The following is a 26,257-nucleotide window of genomic DNA, read 5'->3' as shown; positions in this document are numbered from 1 at the left end:
TTTTTTTTTTGGTAAAAAAATGTAAACCATCTATCTTCACTGAGCAGGGATGGTGGCAACACGTTAAAGGGTCTTCGGACAGCAGTGGCTGCTGGCATTCAATCTGTGATTTCAATTGATCCTCTGGCTTTCGGTTTCTGTTTAGCATTTGAGATTGAAGATTAACTCCTTCAAGTAAGAAGACATGCAACAAAGGCCTCCAAATTTCTGGTTTAAATCTGTTTTAAGAAATCTCCTTAGGAGTTTTGGGAAAGAGATCTAATTGTTTTAGAGTATACTGGCTCAATAAGCTCAAGACAGAACAAAAGTAAATAAACATCTAATTCAAGGCAGATCTGATGACATCTCATTATCTCCCAGAGAAGGACCCCTACTGTTGTACCACGTTGTACCACTTTTAAAGAGCAATGAGTTCTTCTTGTTTAACACTGCATTTCACTAGAACCTACTTTTATTTTATTCCTAGAGTTGTCAGAGACCATGCCCACCCACAAACCTGGTACCCTAACAAACTAAAGAGCCAAACTCTTTAATGAGTGAACAGCTGAATTACAATCAAAATACTTTCCAATTCTTCTATCTTTACAATAATTAAAGTGTAACACTGACAGGAAGGTCAGTGTAAGAGCTGTTGGGCTAGGCCCTGCCTCCCAGGAAGCTCCAACTCAACCAGGGAAGACACAAAGACCCAAACACTAGCGTGTGGCCAGCACCACACCATAGGCAGCTAAGCACCCAGTGCTGTGGGAACTAGAATACCGGCAGAGGAGATGTCTTAGAGCAGAAAATTGAGGATTGAAGCATCTTCGAAGTCCAATAAAGGCTGAAAGAAAAGAAGGAACCACCCTCAGTGGCTGGGGCTGAGTCTTGACAGTGGCGCCACAGCCAAGAACAATGGACGTGGGGCAGAACAAAGCTTGAACTTGGCTCTGACATTTCCTAAGTGTGTCACCATGGGCAAGTCACTTTAGTTGTCTGAGTCTCAGTTTCTGTAATGAAAAATTGGGCTGATAACTTCCATGACTCTGGCTGTTACCAGAACTGAGATTACAGGTGTGAGTTGGCACAGAGGTGCCTCAGAACTGCTCAGACTGAGTGGAATCCAAACCATTGAGGCCACTAAATATTTCAGGATAGCGGCAGGATGAACGTATGATGTTCCTTATGAAAGAAGAGGGCATCCGTGAAGGCAAGCATCCTCAAGCAAAGGCAGACTAGAGCAGGAGCTTCTCCAAGGCAGAGACTGGGTTTTCCCTCTTTGCCTCCAAGACCCAGCCCAAATCCCTGGCATGGGAGGTTCTCCATCAGCATGTCACTAATGAACAGATACTAGAACACACTGAGTCCCAGTGTCTGGACCACCGTGAATTGAAATACATTATAGAAAACTCAGAAACAGGTTACATCAAAGTGTGAGTCAAATCATCTATTTTCTTTAAGAAAAAATGCTGATACCTTACAGACAGACAATTAAGCTAATCATGGTCTCTGAATGAAGCAAGGCCACACACTAGCATGAAAGCACTATATATAATTCTGGAATCCTCGTTCTTACTCTCTTACCCTACAGGTCTGATAATGTTCAAGCAAATTAAAAATATTTTCCAAAAGGGGAGCCCCCCTCCTCAAAAAAAAAAGCCATAGGGTGTTGTGGATGGCAAAGAAATGTTATTAGGGCAAAGTAAGGTTCCTCCTTTTATACACTCTTATCCTAAGTACTGCTAAGAATCCTAATATTTCAGAAGTTGGTATATTTTTAAATATGCCTACTTTACCAATCCGGACACAAACACACCACCTTAATCCTGACTCCTTTGCTTCACTTCCTCTTGTAACCAGCAACTAAATATAACTTGGCAGTGAACCAGCCACCAATCCATACATTATATCAGATAATTAAAAATACAGGGTTATGTAATCTTATTTAATGGTTACTTAGCTTGGACTGAAAACCATCCAAAGCAATACCAGAGAGTTGGATTAAATTATAATGTGTAAGACATTTCTGAAGATGTGTTTCAGTAAGTCAGCACATCCCCTACCAGCAAACATCACATAGAACACGCAGGGTTTCTTTCATCTCCAACTTGGCAAAGGACGACTATGTCAAGTCACCCTAGAAGCACCTGGGGGGGCGGGGGAGGGATGCCAATACCTATTTTCTTTGATTCAGCCTAACACCAAGTAAACATTACCTAATCCAGAGTACTGCCAATCTCAATTTACTTTTGGTAAAGAAACAAAAGTAGTCAATATTTTTAGAGGGGAAGGGCGATAAAAGAATCAGCTGTCCCAGGAAAGCAAAATAAAAGTTATCAACTAATGCTCACCATGAAACACAAGCCTAAAAAGGTAAAAAAATCTGACCCATACAAGCATTAGGTTGTATATGTTGATATCATCCTACCTCAGGTTCTTACTTACAGATGAACAGAAAAAACACAGTTTAGAAGTTGACCAATGTTTACTAATACTGAAATTTAAAAATGACCATGAGTCAATTTTAAACTGTTTCATTATTGTACTGTGTTGATTATGAGAGTAATAAAACGGTCACAGGAGTACCTTAATTCAAAAGTGACCGTTGGCCTAAGCATTAAACTCTTCCACCGGGGATGTCTGCTGCTTCAATGGAGACCAATAAAAAAGTCTTCATGAAGGATGCATTTCCCCTACATTTAGGCTAATCAGAAACAATCATAGTATTTATATGAATTTCCGCAGGGTTTGAATTAGCATGTGAGAAGTGTTTCATTTCCTCTTTCTGGAAGGCAGAAGTAGAAAGAACAGCACGGTCACAGGCGCAGACCACCTGGGTTCAAATTAAACCTCGGCGCCTCCCAGCCTGTACAGCTGGGGTCCTCAGCTCCTTCCCCTGAAAAATGGAGCCACCAGCACCTGCCTCGCAGGGACGCGAGTATGAGAATGGAACATCCTGCCTGGTTGTTAGAGTGCCTCATCAACTTTTAAAGTACTGCACAAACATAAGGCAATGTTAGCACTGGAGATGTAAGCCATAAAATATAACAAAGGTTTGCGATGCTGACCCATTATCACTGTGCAGTTTAGTACTATCAAATCCAGAGGCCAGAAGCAGAATCCCTGGAAATATAGTTTCCCTTTAAAGGAAAATAAACATATAGCTAAATAAAGATAAATCTTTTCACACAGCCAACAGCAAGATGGTTATCGGATTTAAAAACAAACCTTCCTAATAATCAACTGTAATTCAGACTAAAGACACTTTTAAAAACTCACTTGTTAAAAAAAAAAACCTCACTTGCAATCTTGGACTTACATAACAGTAAAATCAATATTTTAAATGACAGAGCTTTGCATTCTGGATATCTGTCTATGATGTGAGGGGACAACGTTTGGTCTAAAGTCATCTAAATTAACAGTAATAATAAGAGTATGGAGTAGCACCTTTTTCCTTCATGTAACCATTCAATTTGAGAACTCTAACTAAAATTCCATTTTTGATGGAAAGGTAAAGGATATCAGGTTTAGCAACAACAAAAACATTTTTCCAATACCTGTTCCAAGTAACTGGAAGCCATTAACACTAGAGAAACCAAAAGAATTCTCCATGTATTAGCAACATAATGCTATAGCAACATGACACACACAAAAATAATTCTGACTTTTAATATAACTCATTATGCTTTTAGTTGTTCTATTTCCTTAAATGTGTACAACATAACTTGGATTCAGTTTCCTTATTAAGAAAAATGTACTTCATCGCGCAATCCAGAAGATTTCTAATGCCACTGAGCTCACACAATGTACAAAGAAATTTCTTTCATAGAGATGACGGCCCAGCAGGCCAAAAAAGATATATGTAAATCAAAAAGAACAATGAGTACAAGCCTAACTGTAGAACTGTTCAGAAGAGCATGGGAATAAAACTTTAATTCTTTTTCTCTAATTTAAAGAATACATGCCCATTACTTTTTCACAAGCCCATTTTATTAGGGAAATAAAAACAAGCCTGCCATTAAAATAAAATGGGGAAGCTCTATAAACCCATTCCTGTCCAACAATTCAAACATCATGCTCAGATTCTTGGGGACAGCAAGACCCTCTCCACCACCACCACTCCACAACACACACCCTACTCTGAAGAACGGGTTGCAACAGGCAAGTATCAGAGGCTGCTGTTTTTAAATATACAAATAGAGTATGCGAGCCTCATCTTTCACTTTCAACAATAAAAGAGCCAGGACTGGTATTAAGCTCAGCAGACCTGATTAAACTCAGGAGCCACCTTTTCTCACTCGCACACAGCGATTTGGGGCACAAGGTAACGGCTCTGACCAGATAAGCCTTCTGCCATCGCCCAGAGAAAAAGCAATCCAGGGATTCCCCAAACCCATCTTGATCCGAAACATCTATTCCAAATACAAGAGGAACAGGGACCGCTCCCAGGAAGGGTGAATTTACCGTCCATCCCAGCAGATTACTCAGGAAGCACGGGGTCGATGAAGCCTGAGGAATATTGTCCCGGGTGGGTGCGCCTGCCTCCGTACCCCGATTCCGACTGCCCAAGACCTTTCGCACGCGGGGCTGGCTGGAGAGATGCTAAAATGACTCTGCCCTACCTCATGTTCTGAACCCCAAACACGAATGAGGGTCGCCCACCCCGTTGCTTCCCAACGGGAGGACAGGCAAGCCAAGAAGGGGGCTCTTGTGCCTGCTCCAGGGTCAGCCTGCAAGGCTTGGCATGAGGCGCCCACCTCCAGAGCGGGCCGCCGGTCCTACCCGCCCGACGGGAGGAACTGAAGGCTGGTCCACTGGGACCGCTGGGTCCCTCTCCTCTACGATGCTTCGGTCTGATCCCAAACCTCCTCCAATGTCCCCAAACTTCCCCAACAACCAGACACCTGCTACTTCACCTCGTTTGTATTCGATCCCCTCAAATCCTTCCATTTTCCTCCAGCTCTTTCTCCAGTCCCTTACACACACCAAACACCCTAGTTCCCCGAGTCCCCCGCACTCTCCCCTCCAATGAGATCATTCACCCTCCTCTCCAACAGAGCCCCAGATTCTCCCCGTCCTCCCCCGCCCCCCGAAGTTTCCCTGGGGTATCCTCGAGTCCCCAAAGATTATCTCTTCAAGTCTCACCCGACAACCCCAGCCCCCAAGGTTCTCCCTTTCTTCCCAAGGCCCCCCAAACCGGCGTATCCCGTATTCTCGCGAGTCCCCACACAAAAGCCCCCAGGTTTCCACCGGCCCCCCGCCCGCCCCCCCGCGGCAGCCCCCGCCCCGGCCCCCGGCCGCTCCCTCCGGGGCCCCAGCGGCCCGGCCGACCGTTAACGGCCGGCGCGCCCTCACCTTGGTTCACCAGCCGCAGAGCGTGCGTGAAGGAGGGGTCCAGGGAGTCCTTCTCCGCCATCAGCTCCGGCAGGTACTTCTCCTCCATGCTCGCCGGCCGCCAGGACCCGCGACGCCGACTCGAGGCTGCCGGGCGGGCGGGCGGCGGCGGCCCCGCGACCCCGACTCCGCCCGCGCCCCCCGCGGCGCGGACCGCGGCGCTGCGGGACGAGCCTGGCGGGCGGGCGGGCGCCGGTCGCGCAGCCCCGGTCCCCGGGGGCGGCCGAGTGCCCCGCGCCGGCCGCCGCTGCCTCCGGGACGCCGCCCCGCGCTGCCGCCGCCGCCGAGGGCGAGCGGGCGCGGGCCGGCGCGCTGAGGAGGCGCCTCGGGCCGGGCCGGGCCGCTCGGTCCGCGCCCCTGAAGCGAGCCCCGCGAGTCCCGCCAGCCGCGCCGTGCCGGAGCTGCCCCGCGACCCGCACGCCGCGCGCCGCCCGCGCTCTCCGAGCGGCCGCCCCGCGCCCCGCGCCCCGCTCGCGCCGCCCGCACGCCCCGCCCCGCGCCCCGCCCGCCGCGCCTGCGCACTGCGCCCGCCCGCCGCGGCGCGCGCCGCCTCGTGGGGCCGCTGCGCTTCCGCGGGGCCCCGAGCCCGGGCGGCCCCGGGCGCGGGGGGCGGCGCGGCGCCGGGAGGGGGACCGGGAGCGCGCGGGGCTGAGCGTCGCCGGCGCGCTCTCGTATCGCCCGGGCCGGGAAACTGAGGCCCAGAGGCCCCGTGGCTCGCCCAAGGTCACCCAGCGAGTGACCCCGGAAAGCGGGGTGCGCACACCGCCCCCCCCCCCGGGACCGGGAGAAAGGAGAGGGGAGCCTCGGGGTCGCCCCTGGCGTCCCCCCGCAGGCGCTGGGTCAGGACTGCGGGGCGAGCGCCCGGCGCTGCGAGGCACCCAGGACTTCCGTCCCCAACTTCCTTGGCTCTGCCGCCCTCCCTTTGTGTTTGCAAGGAGACGCGGCGCGGGGCGCGGGCCTCCCGACGCCCTGGCGCCGAGGTCGGTTCCAGCAAAGCGCGCGCCCCGAGGGCGTCACTGTCAGGCCCGCCTTGGCACCCGGTTGTCACCCTCTGCGCCCCAAAAGCCCGCCGTGCCCGCGTGCGGATGAACGAGCCGCCAGTGCCCTCGCGGGGAGGGCCCCCGACACACGTGGGGGTGATGTCCTCTGACCCTCAGTGCCGTCCCCCCACCTTCCCCCAGCCCGCTGTCAGATTTCCCAGGATGTGTGGAGGAAACAGCCCCAGCGGCCCAAGGACACCCGAGTCTTTGTCCTGCCTTGGCCGCCAAACTCCAAGCTCTAGTCCCGGCAGCAGTGTCACCTTCCCCGGAGGGCCTTCTTGGACTTCCCAGCAAGGTTGGTCAATCCCAGAGACCGCAGGAATGATATTTCCAGTACAGCTCGTCCCCTCGGCCTCCGCTCCCAGCCATGAGCTTCTCACTGGCAGGGCTAGAGTTTGGGTTTCGGGGCAAGGTCCCCAGGGCCTTGCGTGGGGGGCAGGCGGGGAAACGCTAGTTTGTTAAAGGAATAAGCCAGGGAGCCCTGTCACCCCTCTAGCAGGCCTGTGCCCTCACCTGTGGCCATGGGAACCCTCCCCACAGCCCCCCATGCCAACCCCTGCACTCTCAATGCAAATCGAGTCAGCTCTATAACCAGAGCTTGGGATCCGAAATCAAAGGAGCCACCCAGGCTCTTTAAAACGCTGCTATAAGCCCCCCACCCCCCAGTATCCATCTGTCCCTCACTCTCCAGTACTCCATCCCCACCTCCACTTCCTCCCCTCTCCGGTCTAAACTCGCAGAAGCAGTCAAGCAAGAAGCAGTCAAAAGAGAAGGCTTAGCGTGGGGCCTCGGGCTGAAGGGCCTGGGTTTGGAATCCCTGCCCTGCTCTCATCAGCGCTTACCCCAGCAGGTTAATTTACCTCTCTTTGCCTCATTTTCCTCCTCTGTGAAATGGAGACAATCATAGTACCACCTCATAAGAGGGCCTGAGAATTGGTCATGCTGTCTCATAGGAAATACCCAAAGCAGTCCGGCACAGTATAAAGCCTTAGCTGTGTGGGGTTTCACCCCCTGCACCTGCTCTCTCCTTCAGCTGTACCTCCCAGGGCCACTTAGCAAGCACCACTCTTGCCAGGACGGGGGGCACTGCCAGCAGGATCCCACGTGCCTCTGTTTCTGACCCAGGACCCAGAAGGTGACCAGTAGGACAAGGAGAGGCCTCGTTACCTTATCCCTCTGAGCCTCGGAGTCCACATCTCCAACAGCCTTCCCTGAAGGCAGTTTAAGAATTCAGGGGAGGGAAGCGGATTTGGCTCAACTGACAGAGCATCCGCCTACCATATGGGAGGTCCAGGGTTCAAATCTCAGGCCTCCTTAACCCATGGTGAGCTGCCCCATGCGCAGTGCTGATGTGTGCAAGGAGTGCTGTGTCACGCAGGGGTGTACCCTGCATAGGGGAGCACAGCCCACAAGGAGTACGCCCCATAAGGAGAGCCAACCCATGCATAAAAAGTGCAGCCTCCCCAGGAGTGGCTCTGCACACATGAAGAGCTGACGCAGCAAGATGACACAACAACAACAAAAAGAGACACAGATTCCCGGTGCCTCTAACAAGAATATAAGCAGACACAGAAGAACACACAGCAAATGGACACAGACAGCAAACAACTGGGGGCGGGGGGGGGGCAGGGGGAAGAGAAGAGAAATAAATACAAAATAAATTTCTAAAAAAAAAAAAAAAAGAATCCATGGGAAATGTTTCCTCCTCTAACAACTGAATGGAAGCACCCGGCTTATATTCCTACCTTACAGGATTTCCAGTCTACGGTGTGATTTCCTGGCAGCTGCTTTAAAAGGGAGGAAGGGGAAGGAGAATCTCAGGGACACACAAAGAGGAGAGGCGAATGAGGACCAGCTACACATCTGCTCCTTGTGACCCTTGGGCCCTGGACCCATGCAGAGACCCCTGCCCCCGTCCTAATGGTCTTTCTCTCTCTCCATCTTCCATTGGGACCTTCTGCCCAGCAGCTGTGCAAACCCTCAATGAGAACTACCTCCTATGAAGCATTGACTAAGTGCAAGCACCTTGCCCAGGGCATTGCATTTACTGTTTCCAATTCTCCCGGACACCCTGCAGGAAAGATACTTTTAAAGATACTGTTTATCACCATGTACAAATCAGGGAAGGAGGCTGAGGCTCAGAGCAGTTCGCTGCTTAGCTTAAGGTCCCGCGGTCCCGCGGCTGTCAGCAGATGATGCCAGGCCCGGCTGCCACTCCAGCCTCCCTCTCTCCTCTTCCTGCGCCGCCTTCCCAGGTAGCAGTCTGCAGGCTCAAGACTGGCTGCCCCGCTGCCCCCTCCGCGGTCCCAGTGGTGGGCAGAAACGTCGCCCCAGCAGCTGGGGAGGAGTGCTGTACCCCTGGAAGCCAGCCACGAAGGACTGACCCTCCTGTTGCGGCCCCTCCTTGCCCTGGGGCCTTCCGACAGGACGGTGCTGGGCGGTCGATGGAGGAAGAAGACAAGTCTCTGTGAGCTGTCAGGAAACTGTCCCCACCCCCACCTGGCTGAGCGGTTGGCTTTGCTGCAGACCGTGCAAGTCTTGACAAGATTGCCCTTGTGCAGGGGCCTCGCCCTTTGGAAGATCCCTTCGAAGATGAGGAAGTTGGAGCTCCGACGCGGGTGTGACTCTCCTGCAAGCAGCTGCAGGTTCAACCTCACGGCAGTCCTGAGAGGCAGTGCCACCATCAGGGCGTCCGGGCCCACCTTGCAGGTATCCACTGGAGAGCACTTGATGGGTGCTTATTAGAGCACCTAATACAAAGCACCTATCTACCATGTGCCAGAGCCTTTTTGGGCCCCAGGGACACAGCTGTAGACAAAGGCAGACTTCCCCAAAGCCACTAGAGCCCTGCCGGGGCCACTTAGTCCGCACAGCTTGTGCCTGGACCTGGGGGCCCTGCCTTAAGTAAGAAATCCTGGCTGCCCTCTCCCCTCAGACCCCCAGCTCAGCAATTCACCTCCAAGCCCCAGAGACAGGAGGGCCACTCCCCAACCCTGCGCCACCCTGGGTCGCCGGGGCCTCCCACAGCATGTCCCTCCAGGCCCAGCCACCTGCAGGGCACTGTCTTTCAGGCCCCCTGGAGAAAAGGACAACCTGGCTTGCCACCTGGGCAAGACTACACCAACGGCAGGAAGTCAGGCCCTGCCCATAATTGCTGAGGAAGCACCAAGGGTAGGGAGGGGGGCGGGGGCATCTGTGGGGCAGTTTCCCATTTGCCCAGGACTGCTGCTCCCACTAAGGCTCCCTGTTTCCTTTGTTGGAGAAAGGTGGGTCCCATCCCAGTCTCCCCGGACCTTATCATGCCCTGGGTGGGGCGAAGTCCAGCTGCCCTGGAGGCTGGGCCTGGCTTTGTGATCTGCAGTCAGCTCCGGGGACAGGGCAGGGAGAACGCAGCCCTCCAGGACGGCCTCAGGGTGTCCTGCAGCCGCCGCGCCCTGGAGGCTCTAGGCCTCAGAGCTGCACAGCTTCTGCAGCCTGCCCGGCCTCCATCCCGGCATGGGTCACGCCCTGATCCCGGGTCACACATGGCTCCCCCGTGCCCAGAGCCCTGTGGACAGGGACCGGCCTGTCCTCCTCCGCGGTCGGCCCACAGCGCGCCAGCCAAACTGGTTCTGAGCCCGTCCGCGCCCCAAGGCAGCCCTAACGCCTGGCTTCCCGCCACCTGCGGCAGGTGAGTCTGTCATGTGAGCCCAGCGCCGAAAGATGGCACAGCCTTCCCAGAAAGCAGCCGTTCCCGTCAGGGAGAGACACCAGGGATGTCTGCCGCTGCCAGGCCGGCGGGAAAGCACTCCCGACGCCTGTGACTCAGGCTGGAAAGCTTCCTCGTGCTTCTCCGGGAGGTCACGGAGAAGCTCCGCAGAGGGGTGGGGGGGGAGGGGAGTCACAAAGCCGCCCCTGAATCAGGGGACGGGCCAGAGGGGGCTCGCCTCTAGTTCATTCCCACAACCTCCAAGAAACGCCTGCACTCGACTTTGAGAAAGCCGCTGCGAGGAACCCCGCAGGCCAGCTAGCCCTCAGGCCACCCACTTTTAGAGATAGGAAACTGTTGCAGGAAGTCCCAGGGGCCACAGGGAGCAAGTAGAGACTTGGACGCGCGCGCGGGCGCACACACACACACACACAGGGCACACACGTGCTACCACCTGTCGAGGTATGGTGCAATCAGACCTTGTGGCCCTGCCAACTTACTTATCTGAGGGCCCCTCTCCTCTGCCTCTGTATCCACCTGCTCTACAGGTGGATCTAGCCTCCCCTCACTGTGGTGGGTGCAAAGGCCAGTTCCTCTAACAGACTCTCATTTCACCGAAAGGGAAGCCGCCCTGGCTCCGGCTGCCGAAGGCTGAGGCGACCACAGCTATCGCGCACACACCCCCTAGTGGCCACATCTGGACGCGCGTGTCCCCGAAAGTCTTTTTTTTTCAGTTAAGTAACTGCTGGGACATTAGCAGATCTCCACCCAAAGGGAACCCCAAAGGGAACTGTTGCACCATCCCAGGAAGGAGGATAACGAAGTCTCATCTTAGGTGAAATAAAGCGAAAAAGGAAGAAGGCAGAGGAGGTGGGAAAAAAAGGAAAGATAAACTGTGAGAGAGGGAAGAAAACGAGGACAAAGAGAAAAAGGACAAAAGAAAGAAAATACCTAGAAGAGTGGGAGAGACAGCAAGAAAACAAAAGCAGAACCCCTTCAGGAGGGATGTTTTTTCACTGAAAGCCTTTCTCTCTCTCAAAGATGAACTCAACCAAACGGCCCTGGACTGCAGCGGGACCTGCCCGAGAGCGCTGGCGCAGCTGGTGGCTCCAGGAACGGGCTGGGGGCGGGGCTGGCCCTGGGTATTCGACCCCGTCAAGGCTGACTTGGTCATCTTTTCACCATCCAACCCTTTCTAAACTCTGCCTACTTCTGAGCTTGTAAAGGGTGGTTAATAGCAGTAGTTTTCCTATTTTATTGAGATCTGATGCGAACAATAAAGATTTGCTGAGAAAGCCCGGGAAGTGCTCTGAGCTCTCAGATACAACCACCATAGAAATGGGTTTTATTACTTTCCTCCATGCAGCAGCCCTCCATCCTGTGCTTCCTGGTCTAAAAGGTTATATGTGATGCTGAACTGCTGAAGGATTTGCTGTATTTCAACAACGTATCAAGTTATCAGCCTCCAGTGCTTTGTAGGAGGCTGTGATTTGAAAGGCACTGTTGAAATGTATAAACGTTATTGCCACAATCGTAAAAAGATCCATGTCCATCTCCTAACGCACTATTTCTTGTATGCATCAATACACATACAAAACAATTCCTGCCACATTAGCAGAACTTTTTACAAAAAGCTCCACGCGTCCAAATATGGCAAAATGATCAGAAATAAGATACTCTGTGCATTATCAAGTATCCAAACAGCAACCAAGGAGGTCTGGAAGTTTTCAGCATCCACTGCAAAAGTAAACCTGTCCGAGGCTCATATTAAAATGGCAGCTTGCACATTTTTTTATTCAGTAAACAAATGAAGAGATAAACTTAACAAAAATGGCTATCCAAGAAGAATGGACATAAAGTTGAAGCTTTTTACTCATGTAAGATAACTGAATTACAAGATAAACTTTTGTTCTCAAAACGAGAGAGGTGTGGACTTGGGCAAGTAACCTGCCTGGACTTCTATGTGTCCCTGCAGATTCTGTTTTTGGGTTCTCTGTGACATAGCCCTGTCCTTCCCACAGATAATCAGTCTGCGTCACTACTCTGTCTGGATTTATTCCAGGATGCATAACCCCTCAAGATCCCTTGCCCATTGTTTATTGGGGGGGGGGGGGCAGGGTGCGAAAGGAGGTATGATCAGGTGGTCTTGATTGGTCTGAACGGCCCTCAGGCGGTGGAGGTATCTAGGGGCATTCCAGCTTCTTCTGGCAAATCTTCCGCTGGGACTCAGTTCTCGCGGTTTTTGAGCCACCTCATTGGTAACAGGTCTGCACACGGCATAGACATACGCACCATAGCAATCCACGTACAGTTCTCCATGGTGAGCTACCCTTGAACCCACCAGGTAGGGAGACAAACACTGGCCATACTCACACCCCTAATTAGCTGCATGCCTGGGGCAAGGCAGCCTCCCCGCTTCTCTGCTCCCACTCCTAAAAGGACGCAGTATCACTTCCTACAGCCAGTCACTGCAAGATCTCCTCGAGATTGATGCGTGTGAGGTGCTTAGCACAGAGCCCGGCAGCCATCGGGCCCAAAATGGCCGAGCCTCAACAGAAAGGTTCTGTGCGCCACCCGTGTATTTTCAGTCTTCTTGGAGCCACGTTAAGGACGTGGAAAGAGACAGATGAAATTAAGAAGATTTTTTTATTTACCCATTATTCAGAATTTTATTTCAACATGTAATCAATACTTTAAAAATTATTAATGAGATATTTCACTTTTGAGGGTACCAAGGTCTCACAATCCACTGTTATTTTATTTCACCACACTTCAGTCCTGATGCTGAATTTTCAACAAAGCAAAATGTGGTCCTACCAAAACCATAAAGTTGGGTCTAATGGGAAATTATCTTTCACTGCTTCCGTTTTTAAATTTTAATTAGTTAAAACGAAATAAAATTAAGACTGCTGCTTCACTCATGTAGCCCCATTCCAAGTGCCCATTAGCCACATGTGGCTAGTGGACATGTTATTGGGCTGTGCAGAATTAGAAGAAGAGGTTCACGGACTGGAATAGAAAACCAGGCTGTCAGTGCTTACCCAAATAGACTGTCCTTGACCTACACCAAATGAGGTGCAGGAGGAGACTGTCCAGGCCTGGCGCAGCAGCTGCCAGGTGTCGTCAGTGTGCCAGCTCCTCCAATCTTCGTGCTTCGCCAACCCTAGGGTGGTAGGATGAGATGTCCCCGATGCACATGGACACAAAATGACCTCGTTCCTGGCAGGGGAAGGGGAACAGGGAAGATGGTGAACAGCTGTTGAGTCCTCCCTGCTGTGAAGAAGCTGACCTGGGGCCCCTCCGAGTGGCTTTTACTTCCCTGTCTTTAACCAGAACCATATCCTGTGGCCGTTCTTATTTGCAAGGGGTGAAGCTGGCGAATGTGCTATTTTTCATAAAGGGCCTCAGGGGAACAGGAGGAAAATGGAGCCCTCTGGGGCTCCAGCAGAAAGCCTTGCCTTCCTAGGCCTGAAGAAGCGAGGGGAGGAGCAGGTCCCAGAACCCGGGAGTGATGTGGAGGTCTGAGGAGGCCCAGCAACAGGAGCTGTGGCTGCAGACAGAGAACCCAGCCAGTGCCAAGGCGTGGCCTGTCCTGGAGATGGGGACTCAACACCTGGCTGCACTCCCCCACCCCCCTCTGATCTTCATGTGCCTCCCACTGGCTGAGCTCAAACTGAAGCAGGAGCCCAGGGGAGCCCAAAGGATGCATTCATAGAGGTCTACCTCTGGGGACAGAACAGGGCTGAGGAGGGGACAGAGTGGATCGGAGGGGCAAAGGGGGAGTGGCAAACCTTGACTGTCTTGAGCTGACTATGGATTTCTACTCTGGTGAATGCTCTTCTCCCCTTAGGTGCCTGCTATCTTCACCCAGGCTATTTGCACCCCTGATTTCTGGTGGAGAATACCTAGGTCAAGACATCTTGGTGTTGTAGAAGGAACTCAAGTTCTGGAATGACCCAGAATTCCACCATGCCTCTCTCCTCACCTGGGAGGGAAAGTCGTGAGTTACACAGAATGACACAATCCTTCTGCTTCTGTTATTTGTTACCCTAAGGAAGCTGTAGACACAGAGTTTAAGAGCCCAGGTCCTAGAAAGGGAAACCGTGGGTTGGAATGCGCCTCTGGCTTATTGAAGATTTGTGGCCTAGGACTAGTTACTTAGCTTTTTAGTATCTCAGCATCCTCATCTTCAAAACAGAGGGAAAACCATATAAGGTTGTGGTGAGAGTAAATGAGATGTTAATTGAGAAATGCTGAGAAGAGAGGGTGGCACTGGCACTTACCAACACTCAGGGTCCCCTACTATATGCAAAGCACCAAGCTGCACACAGAAGATGCTCAACACATATTTTATTCCCTTTTCCTTCCTTCCAGTAAGGGGAGTACAAGCACCCACAGCCAGCACACGGCCTCCCTGCACTCTCCCAAGCTGAAGGTAAGAATTTCTTCCTATACCCTGTTAGGATAGTTATGAGAGAGGCGAGTTTCTAGGCACCTGAGCAGGCAGTGACGTATATGATAGGGCCCATGAGAGCTGGGGCTCCCTGGCCTACACAGAGGGCATGTCAGCACAGAAGGCCCAATGCCACCTTTCCAGCCCAAAAGTATGGACTTCGCCCAAGTCCAGGACCACTTAGTGGACTGGATAAGAACATCACTGCAAGAGCCTGCATTTCTCAGCTTCTCTAGCTATGTGATCTTGGGCTAATTCCTTAACATCTCTGTGCCTCAGTTTCCTCATTAGTGAAAAAGGTATTACAATGACCCCTACCTGATAGGAGTTGTGATAAGAAAGAAATCAGTTATACTATTCCATTAGCAACTGTTTTCAAAGTGCTTAGAATAGGGCCAAGCATGTAGTAAGTGCTTTAGGAACGTTTCTTAAATAAATCAAATAGCTTCAGTTTAGTAAACCAACTTTGCCAATCGATTTCCTTAGTATCGATACTGGTCTGAGACATTGTTCTCCTTTGGGGGCTGAAAACAAATCAAAACTATGTTTGTCCAGGAAAGAGATAGAAAATGCTTAAGTCAGCGAAATCAAAAGGACTGTTAATTGACACGTCACCTGGATCTGCTGTTTAGCATTCAATAGCCTAATAATCTGTAAGAGTGTTTTGATTTTTTATCTTGCGGATAAAGTAAAGCCAGAGTGATGCCTCCAGATCACTGGCAACAGAAGCAGCAGGTAGGAGAGAACGTCTTGCTTCCGCCTTTCTAGCTTCTACGTGTGACTCGGCCAACTCACTGCCCCTTTGAGCCTCAGATTCATTTCGGTGAAAAGGGGATAATCATTCCTGTGTCAAATATTCATACAAGCACACAGCAGTTAGTAAGTGGCCATAATTTCCTTCTACCTTCCACCTCTGAAAACCTTTGAACAAGGAGGAAGTCTGGGAGGGAACTGGAAGGGAACTAGTTGGGGAGACTGGATTTCACAGAGGGCATTAGTTAATTAAAACATCAATGAGCTAGAAAACAAAGGGTTGTGGGAGGTTTTTTTGCTTTTATTTTTGTGTGGGTTTTTCTTTTTTAACCAGTCAATGCTCAATGATGCTTCTTACCTGTGCCAATGAGAATGAAGGCTCTGTTGTCCTATTTTGAATAAAAGAAGGGCTGATCCCTAGGAGGTATACAGGAAGATCATAGACTTTGGAAGCAGCTTTTCAACTCCAAAATTTGTTATGTTTTTTTAGCAAGTGACAAGCCTCACTTTCTAAGCCTCAGTTTCCTCACTTATAAATATCTACCTTATAAGATGAGATGGATTGAGCAATATAATGTGCATAGAGATTGCACACAGTAGGGCTTAGTAAATGTTAACTGTTATAGTAAGTTTATATCCCCCTTGAAATAAATTTACGCTTCTTATCAAGTCAAAGAGACCAAATAAAGAGGTCAAAGAAGAATTCACTCTGTGCACATAACTTTGGGGCAGAGGTTGCTGGCTGCACTAAGGATTTATTTTCTAGATCTCCTAATATATAGGGAGGAATTGAACATTGTCCTCCAAAGAAATAATGCCACTTCTGCTAAAGAAGCTGTTATGTTTTAATGACCTGAGGACAATTTACTTCTAGTACAATCCAGGCAGATGCTCAGTGCTGGAGAAGTTGCTTCTAAACAGTCCTTTAAAATTAGCTGGAGAATTAGAGTCTATGTGGGAGCAGTTGCCATGAGTCACTGAAGACTTTCTCCTGGATGTCAAATCTGCTCTTATAACAAGTCCCTCAAATTAGCTTAAGAGCCCTTAAAACAAACTAATCTCCGCTTAAAGGATACTTGTGACTTATTTTGCATTTGCATCTTTGCCTTTCATAAAATATTTGTCCATCCTCTTACAAATAGGACTTGTTTTCTTCTTCTTTCTCCAATCTCCCACATTACTCCCCTCCAGTGTTTTCTACTCACTGAATACCCTCCCCCTAAACTATTCCAGAACCCAGGAAGATGATGCCCTGGCCTTGACTCCCAGCAGTGACTCTATACTCTTCCTCCTGGTTTTCCTCTTGAGTATCATGTTTCTCTCCACTTCCCTCCTGGTTTTCCTCTTGAGTATCATGTTTCTCTCCACTTCCCTCCCTCCTCTTCTTCTCACTTCTTTTCCTTTTGTCCCTTCACCATGGGACAGTCCAGATGATCTTTAAAAACTGCACAGCTGGCCATTTCCTCCTTGCTTGCAACCTTTCAGTGGTCTCCATTGCTACTGGTTAAGATGAAAGCCCAAATCCTTTATTCAGCCCACAGGGCTCTGCAGGATTGGGCACTGCTCCTTTGCCCTTCTCTTCTAACATCACGCCAGCCACACACATCCTTTGAATTGGGGAATGTACCATGAATGAATTGAATGGATGCTCTATAACCCACAATGGCTCCCTTTGGCCCATAGCGTCAGATTTTACTATCCTCTGATCCAGCTACTAACCTATTTTCCATTATTTCCTCCTCCTCCATACCATTCTTCCCATGAGAAAGGCCTCTTTGCTCCTAGAGCTAAGCAGTTCCTCTATGGCTGGCCTCACACTGTGGGGGCAGCACAGCTGGCATACATTCAAATTCTGGTCCCTTTCCCAGGGCTTCATGGTGGTGAACTAGGCCAGATTCAACTGACTTCCACAAACTCCACCCATCAACCCATTATACGTGCACACACAAACACTCACACAAATACTCTACACACACTCACATGCATGCGCACACATTCGCATGCACACACCCATTCATATAATACATGCACACACTTGTTCACACATGCACACACTCAGTTATATATTCATGTATGCACATATGTGCACATGCACACACGTGTGCACACATTCACATAGATATATGCATACACCCACACTTGCATACCCCACACCCACATTTGCACATATATACATGTGTGTATGCACACACATGTACACCCATTCACATGCACATACACACACCAGTACCTGGACTGAATACCTAGCCCTGTGCCTGAACACCCAAAAACCGAACTCAATAAATTAATGTGATCACAGATGCAGCAGCTGTCTCTAAGCACAAAGGAAACAACTTTGCATCACCACTAACTTCATAATTCTTTAGTCCTTGGTTCTTATCTATTGACCCAATGTTTATTAAGCATATAGGTATCAGTAGAATTGCTTGCTTTGGAACAGGGTTCCTGCCTTCATAAAGCATCGAGTCTAGTGGAGGAGTCACACATGCCACTTACTTGCTCTATGAGCTTGAGTAAGTTATTTAACTGCTCTGTGCCCCTCATCCTTTATCTGTTAAATGAAAATGATGTCATTTTCAGAGTGTTCTTACGGAATTCAAATGAAATGACCTGTGCAAGTTGCTAGGCACTGACCTTACAAGAGAAATAATGAGATAATAAATGAAAAGTGGTTAGAATAGTGCCAGAATAAAGTCTTCAGTAAATGAAAATTTCTTCTCTTCCTCCTTCTCATTGTTAATTTTATTCAGACAAAGGCCTGTGGAACTGCAGGTTGTGACAAGTCCTCTGCAGGGAGAAGAGCAGGGTGCAGTGATAAAGAATGGCATCACCATCAGGTGTCATCAGGGAAAGGCCCTCTGAACAGGCAGCTGTGACGACAAGTGAGAAGTGAGAAGTAGCCGAGGGTCCCAGCAGAAGGCCAGGTCCGGGCTGCAACTGAGCAAATGTGGGTGTCCTAGACAGACAGATCTCGTTCACGTGTCTTCTCTGCAGCTTTCCAGCTGTGTGTCCTCGGGCATCACGTTGCCTCTCAGAGGCCCAGTTTCCTCATCTGTAAAATGAAAATTACAATGTCAATAATAAAGAGAACGAATATAAAGATAATAATGGAGAAGATAATGGCCATGTGGTAGATTTAAATAAAATAGCTCATGTAAATCACCAAGCACAGAGTCCCACTCATAGCAGGCATTTAATAGATGCTGGGCTCCTCTCCATCCCCCCATATGCTCCCTATACCAAGCATCCTCCTAACACTTGCCCTGGCCACTCACTCAGCACCTAAGTGAGGCTTCAAAGCCAGGGTAATCTCACTCCCCAGCCTGGGTCCTTTCCATTTCACCACTCTCAATTCCAGAAGCATCACGATAGCTAAGGAGGACATGGAACATATAATCCAACCCAGGCCTTTCCCATGAATTCTCTTTAGTCCTCACAACATCTCAGTAACGTGGATTCTCCTCTTCACCCCATTTTACAGGGAAGAGAGAGAGACCTGAGGATGTGACAGCATGTCCAGTAAAGGGCTGCCTCAGCAACACTGAAGAGTTGCCTGCTGAAGACCCCGTCCAGCACCTTTCAATGCTCTCCTCTCCTTGCTCCGTGTTCTCAGGCTCTCTGGATCTATCACAATAAATTTTACTCGTGATTACTGCTAACCTCTTTCAGGAAGCTTCTGGATTGCTCCAGCTCACAGTGACCTTGAACCAATCTGGAAAAATCAGGACCTCAGTCGCACTTAGACGTAGATCTCCTCTTGTGTGAAAGACTTACATTTTCAAGGGGCAGAAATTGTGCCTGCCCCCTTTCTTCCTCCATCCTTCCTTCCTTCCTTCCACTTTATTTTCCCCTTTATCTCCTTTTGCATATTGCACAGATCTGGAGACTTGTGAAATTGGCAAGTCCCAACAACATTGGTTGAGAGGTGACGAGGAGTGAGGAGAGAAACATGATTCCAGTGATTCTAGCATGAGTGAAATGCACTATTTCCTTCCTGCTGGAAGTAATGTCTGAATTATCTTCAAATTAAAGCAGTACTTTTTGAGGAAGCCCTATTTTTCTGATGCAAGATTTAGGACACAACCTCTGAAAAGGAAGCTAAGGAGATGTGAAGATACTAAAGTGCTGGAATTATCAGGATATTTTGGAGGGTAGAAGGAAAATTGAAATCAGTGTCTGTGTGTGTGTGTGTAATATCTACTAAAAGATATTATCAGTCATATCTCACAGATAAAGAAATTGAGACCAAAGGTCATCAGTTTTTAAGTCCGCAGAGGCCTTGAAATAAGTAATGGAACTTTTTTTCTCTTGAGATTTAGCTCTCTATGTATTCCTATTTTGTCTCTTTAGCTGAATTGCAGCCTTCCCTGGTACACAAAACTCATCATCATTTGGTCAGTTTGATTGGATCATTTGAGATGCCCATGACTCCGAAGTACACACCAATACTCTGAACCTCCCCTGCCAAAGCATTCCTCTTACTAAATGAAATTGTCCACTTTTTCCTTGACCCACGGATCGTGAGTGCCCAGGCTCATTGGGTTCATTTGTGCTTCTGCACCTGGGACTGTGCCTGGCCCAGTGTATTAAAGGAATGATTGCATGCAGGAGCCTAACCAACTTTGGAAAACCTGCCATTGACACATCCCTATCCTGGTCCCAATCTGTCACTCCGGCCGGCCGTACCTTCCTGGCCTTGTTCTGCATTCTGAAAGACCAGTTTCTCTGTCCCCAATTCAGCTCCCTCAAACTCACCCTCCAGATCTCGTTTTCAGGTGAAGCCATGCTGGGTTTTCCCAAGGCACAGCAGCTTCCCCTTCATTTATCCATCTTTCCCCCCTCCCTAACTGGGCCATGATTTCCCGAGGCCAGAGGTCCCAAGTGCCCAGTAAATATTAGCCGAATAGATGGGCAAATGATTTGTCACTGCTATAGTCATGCATTCACAGCAAGTCTTTCCCTGTAATAAGTTAAAAAAAATAGGTTTTAATGTGAGCTGCGTAAGCCATCTGCATACATTTCCTGTTCAACAAATTGACACTGGGGTGATTTGTTCAGAGCTGTGGTAGCCTCAAATACAAAAGAAAAAGGAAAAAAAAAAGATCCTTATGGATAACTAGTTTTAGCATTTAGAAAAAATGCCAATAGCTATTATCTAGAGAATTCTTAAAGGAGGTGGGAGGTGAGGCTTTCAATACAGGATATTCTTTTCCTGTACTCATGAGAAACATCAGGTTTCAGGGTTTTAGCAGCTAAGAGTGTGAAAAAGAGTGTTAAATTACTTAATAGTTTGTTATATATCAGGTCTAGAAAGTCAATTATGTAAAAAAAAAATCCACAGACATTCTAATACAAATTGAAATCTACATGAGCCCAAAAAGTTGGGATTTTTTTTTCTCCCTTTACTGCTATTAGGAAATCCAGGGTATAGTCTCGACTTCCACCGTGATGGGAACACATTCATTCATTTATTCATTCAGCAAAACACTGAATACAATGCCCTAGCACTGGGGAGCAAAAGGCAGCCGGCCCAGGCTTTGTGGAGTTACCCTCTTCCCAGTGGGGAAGACAGACATTAAGCAAATAAACTCACACATCAATATGGAAATTACAAATGGTGATAAATGCTGTGAATGAAAAGAACCGAGGGTGACCCAGCTAAGTCAGATGGTCAGGAAAGTGACAGGTTAGAGAAAGAGCCACTGTCCTGAATCCTCCTTTTACTTTTACAGACTGGGGAGAGACCAAAAGGTTTACCATTGACTCAAGATCTGATCAAAGGCCAGAATTTACCTTGCAGTGTGCATTTCAAAGTCCTTTTTGCTTATTGGTTCATCTTCACAAAGAAAGAATAAGACTAAGTTATTTCTAAGGTCTTCTGCCTCTAATAGTTTGTGATCCTATTCAATTAAATCCACTCAACTAGACACATATTGAATACTTTCCTTTTTTGCTGATCTCATTATGAATCATTGACTAAAACCAATCATGGTGATTCCTTTGGGGGATTTATTTTCATTTTTTAAAATATGTTTTCTCTTAATATCTGAAAACCACTTTCATCTTCCACAACATAATTTGACTCTGAAAAGGGAACTCCCCATCAAACAGGTATAGGCACAAAACGATTTATTGAAAACCCAACAGAGGAAATTCTGGGGAAGGAAAGATATAGCCAGGTAATTCATGCTTGTTTAATATCTATATAATCAGCATCTATATGCAGAATGCATTTTTCTGAAATAATCTAAAACAATCTATATTTTATTTTATTTTATTTTTTTTTAGTTCTTTTTTTTTTTTGGGTGTGTGGTTTATTTTTATTTATTTTTTAATTGATTTTGTAATAATATTACATTAAAAATATATATGTGAGGTCCCATTCAACCCCACCCCCCACCCCACCTCTCCCCCCCCCAACAACACTTGTTCCCATCATCATGATACATCCATTGGATTTGGTAAGTACATCTTTGGGCACCTCTGCACCTCATAGACAATGGTCCACATCATGGCCCATACTCTCCCCCATTCCATCCAGTGGGCCCTGTGAGGATTTACAATGTCCGGTGATCACCCCCGAGGCGCCATCCAGGGCAGCTCCATGTCCCAAAGACGCCTCCACCTCTCATCTCTTCCTGCCTGTCCCCATACCCATCGTCCACCATGTCCACTTTTCCCAATCCAATGCCACCTCTTCTATGTGGACAACAATCTATATTTTAATAGACAATAGTGTCAATAGAACAGAGTTTTGTCACAGTATAAGGTCTCTGCTATCTTAAACAAAGAAAAATATTATGTTTAAAGATCTGTTAAAAGGATATCAACAACATTATTTTTCTAATACAAAGTGTTTTCCCCATAATGCATCTGCTACCTCTTTTTTTTTCCTCTATGGTACTTGACTGCAAAGAAATTCTTAAAATAGGCATAGTCCTCATAATAGAATTTTGGTTATCTCTGAAATGAGTCTCAGCACCCCAAACATTGTTTTTGTCTACTAACTGCTTTCTGAGATTTCACCATGGTGGGTTCATTGTTTGTGCCTAAGGCTTTGTTTCAGATTGAACAGAAATTCTCTAGTAGAGGTAATTCATATTTCCTTCCTTCCTTCCTTCCTTCCTTCCTTCCTTTCTTCCTTCCTTCCTTCCTTCGTTCGTTCGTTCCTTCCTTCCTCCATTCCCTCCTTCCCTCCCCCCCTCCATCCCTCCCTCCCTCCTTCCATTCCTTTCTCCATCCCATCCAAAATATCAAAACACATCAATTCTTCCAGTTAAAATGGAAGTGAGGAGACTAAACTGCCATCACTTTGGCCTTCCCTTACCTGCTTGGAACCAGCAAACCACCTGTAGGACTCAGGAGACCCTTGGGCTCCCACTGGCACAGAAAACAAGACCTGTGGAGGGAGGTCTTAGTCTCTTCCTTGCCTCTGAGCAATGTGTGCTACAATGTCTGGTGTTCAAACAAGGAAGCTAATTGGACTGAATTAAGTCCAGACCTACTAGCTTGGAATTATGGAATTTGAGTCTGCTTCGACTGTGCACAGCTGGCTGGTGAGAAAATATTTATTTACATGGGAGAGAGGCTTTTCTTTCCATGGCGAAATGAAAAGTGTCAGCGGTCAGACAGTCATGTGTTCAAATCCTAACTTTGATTCATAGCAGCGGTGGGACTTCGGGCAACCCATTGAATCCTCATAGCTTCAGTTTCTTCATCTTTAAAGTGGGGTGACAATACTTCATAGGACTGCTATGAGGATGGGAGATAAGATCATAAGCAGGCCTCCTATAGCTCCTGATTCATAATAGGTGCCCAATACATCTTTATAATGACTGAGCATGTTGATACCACAGTTACCTGAAGGGTAGAGTTGTAAGCGGTGAACTGTAAATCCTAGCCTTGGCATTGTTCTCTGATACTTTGCTGAATGAACAAATGTGCAAATGAATCAGTTCAATTCAGTTCTACCCCTTACTTGTTAAGCACATGTTTGCTGCTACGTGAGATACAAGAGAAAATGAAGGCAGAGCTGCAGCCCTCAAGGAAGCATCATTATGTTTGAATACATCATTTAATCCATCTCATTACTTGGTAACAAGCTGGGCCAGCTGCAAACTTCCCTGGATGCAAATGGAAAGAAGGGTTTAAACCGTTTGCTCCCACAACCTGCCTTCTCTGTCTGGAACGCTAGTTAGGAAATAAAAACAATGGCTGCCTTGCCTTCATGGCTCAGAGCAAGTAGGATGGAGAACTTACGAACCACGCTCCCATTTTCTTACAGCATTAAAATCTACCGTGGAAGTAATGCATGTTAGTGTGGAATGCTTGCCGAACCAGGAATCGCAGTTTTCTACCAATTTCAGATGATGTTAAATGCATAGTACAGGAAAATGAATGCATGAACACAGCGTACTTGTGATTTTGGCCTTTCCTACGTAATGATCATGTCCACAGATATTTCATTCATTTACTCATTTATTCTTCCTTTCAAACAGTCACTCAGCAAATGCTAATTAAGCATCTCCTGCAGGTGTCTTACCATATTATTGCCCATCCACACAGCAAACTTGTAAGCTAGTTATTATTACTCCCATTGTACAGGGGAGGAAGCTGGGGTTCAAGAGGTTAAACAATATAGTCAAGTTTATGCCGTTAATAAGAGATCCCAAAACAGAACCATTATAAGTAACGATCATCTCATTTGTGATGAAATATATCAGGAACCCGCGCCTCCCGCAGATTTCCTGTCTCAGTTAAATGATGAGTCTTTTTTTTTCTTTTGCACAGGCCCAAACTTTTTTTTCCCTCATATACCACACCCAATCCCTCAAAAGTCATGTTCAAGAGAAGCGGACGTGGCTCAACTGATAGAGCGTCTGTCTACCATATGGAGGGTCCAAGGTTCGATATCCAGGGCTTCCTAATCTGTGTGACAAGCTGGCCCACGCACAGTGCTGCCATGTGCAAGGAGTGCCATGCCATGCAGGGGTGTCCCCCGTGTAGGGGAGCCCCACGCGCAAGGAGTGCACCCCGCAAGGAGAGCCACCCTGTGTGAAAAAAGTGCACCCCGTCCAAGAGTGGTGCTGCACACATGGAGAGCTGATGCAGCAAGATGACACAACAAAAAAGAGACGCAGTTTCGTAGAGCTGCCGGATAATGCAAGTGGATGCAGAAGAACACACAGCGAATGGATACAGAGAGCAGACAACGGGGGAAAGGGACAGGAATAAATAAAATAAATCTTTTTTTAAAAATAATCTAGAATTGGCCACTTCTCGTGGTCTCAAAGTAAATCCAGAATTGGCCATTTCTCATGACCTGAAAGTAAATCCACAATTGGCCACACTTCTCATGGCCTCAGAATAAAGCCAGAACTGGCCACTTCTCATGACCTAAAATAAATCCAGAATTGGCCACTTCTCATGGTCTCAAAATAAAGCCAGAATTCGCCACTTCTCAGGACCTCTCTCTAACTGCGCTCCCTGCTTTCCCCCTTGCTCCTAGAGTGTGTCCTCAATGCTACAGCCAGGGGGAGTCCTTGCAAACAGACACAGGCCCCTGTCCACTTCCTAGAGCTCCCACTTCCTTCAAAGTCAAGGCCACAAATGTGATAACGCCCTTCCTGCTCTGGGCCTCCATTTCCTCCCTGGCCCCATTCCCACCATCGCACTCCCTTGCTCCCTGCTGGCGCTGCCTCAGGCACTCTCCTACCCCCAAGCAAAGAAGCTTTCCTTCTCCCTTCCAGACACCTGCTTGACCTGCTCTCACCCCTTTCAAATCTTGGCTTGAATGTCTTCGTTGTGAAGCCGTTCCTGGCTGCTCTATTTTAAATTACACCCCATCCCCCTTCTCGGCTCTATTTTCAGTCACACCATCTAGCAATTTTCACCTTCTAAGGTATTACACAATTTGTTTTTTATTTGACATTGTGTCAGTGATGTCTGCCTTCTTTGTTCGACGATGAATTCCCTCAGCCTGTCACAGTAGATGCTCAATAAATATTGAGTGAAGGAATAACGGGGGACTTGAGGTGTTTGCCAATGGCATCAGGATGATTTATTTCTATGACCAAGGAACCCAGGCCCCTCTGAGTCTTAGACCAGGTCACCTCACCCTTGCCCAGAAACCCACAAGGGAGCCAGCCCTACAGGCGAGAAACAATGTGCGACAGAAGGTTCTGGAATAGTTCACTGCCCGCTGACCTGGGCCTCAGCCCCCCAAGCAGAGCGCACTGGTAGGCGGGGCCATGTCAGGTGGCCTTGCGTTGGGGTCTGAGGAATCTCTTGCACCATCTCACCCCAGACCAGATTTCCAACCTTATGCCCCCATCCCCCATCATACTGGGAAAGAGGAAAGAGGGCCTCTTACCACATCTGCTGTGGGTATAGGAGGGAGAGGGAGGGAATCCCACTCAGTGAGGCAGAGAAAGGAGGAGAGCACCCCACCCATGCCCTGGCCTTCAGGCCACCCAGCCCACCAGTGACACCCTCCCCCCACCAGAGGTGTGGGGCATGTGGGGTGCTGCCCCCTGGGTCCAGACATGGTACTGCACACACCATTTCTATTGCTTTCTCACACTTCATGGAAATAAGTATCATAAGCATCATGCATAACGGCTGTCGAATCTTCCCTCCCAAGGGGTCAGAGATTTCCTGTTGGGCAGAAGAGGAGCCCTCGCTTCCACCTCCATGCCCTGCAGAAGAACTGAATTCAAAACGATTTGGGAAGCAGACATGGCTCAACTGATAGAGCGTCTGCCTATCATGTGGAGGGTCCAGAGTTTGATACCCAAGGCCTCCTGACCCGTGTAGTGAGCTGGCCCACGCGCAGTGCTGCTGTGCACAAGGAGTGTCATGCCACACAGGGGTGTCCCCCGCGTAGGGGAGCCCAACTTGCAAGGAGAGCCACCCCGCGTGAGAAAAAAAAGCACAGCCTGCCCAGAAGTG

The 26,257-nt window shown here is 48.6% G+C and overlaps 1 protein-coding gene and 2 long non-coding RNA genes across 5 annotated transcripts in view; 2 read left to right on the top strand and 1 right to left on the bottom strand.

Moving 5' to 3' along the window:
- KHDRBS3 (KH RNA binding domain containing, signal transduction associated 3) overlaps positions 1 to 5,836 on the bottom strand; it is a 191,688-nt gene extending 185,852 nt beyond the window's left edge. The window contains exon 1 of one of the 3 annotated variants that reach the window (XM_058276081.2): positions 5,335 to 5,836. In XM_058276081.2, the coding sequence (XP_058132064.1) occupies positions 5,335 to 5,422 (88 nt within the window). In that variant the 5' untranslated portion in view covers positions 5,423 to 5,836. Of the gene's footprint in view, positions 1 to 4,443; positions 4,466 to 5,334 lie in introns of those variants that run through there. The other 2 variants (XM_058276082.2, XM_058276083.1) reach the window with 2 other exon arrangements.
- Positions 5,837 to 13,951: 8,115 nt separating this feature from the next.
- On the top strand, positions 13,952 to 15,433 carry LOC111764566 (uncharacterized). The gene is made up of 3 exons (XR_009180512.2): positions 13,952 to 14,101; positions 14,476 to 14,536; positions 15,244 to 15,433. It is a non-coding gene; the product is annotated as an uncharacterized lncRNA (long non-coding RNA).
- A 2,624-nt stretch (positions 15,434 to 18,057) lies between these two features.
- LOC139436436 (uncharacterized) lies at positions 18,058 to 19,356 on the top strand. Its single transcript, XR_011645706.1, has 2 exons — positions 18,058 to 18,254; positions 18,789 to 19,356. It is a non-coding gene; the product is annotated as an uncharacterized lncRNA (long non-coding RNA).
- Positions 19,357 to 26,257: the final 6,901 nt, after the last annotated feature.

This window comes from Dasypus novemcinctus, chromosome 14 (genome assembly GCF_030445035.2).
Source record: "Dasypus novemcinctus isolate mDasNov1 chromosome 14, mDasNov1.1.hap2, whole genome shotgun sequence".
NCBI classification, from domain to species: Eukaryota; Metazoa; Chordata; class Mammalia; order Cingulata; family Dasypodidae; genus Dasypus; species Dasypus novemcinctus.
This window is presented reverse-complemented; position numbering and strand designations above follow the sequence as displayed.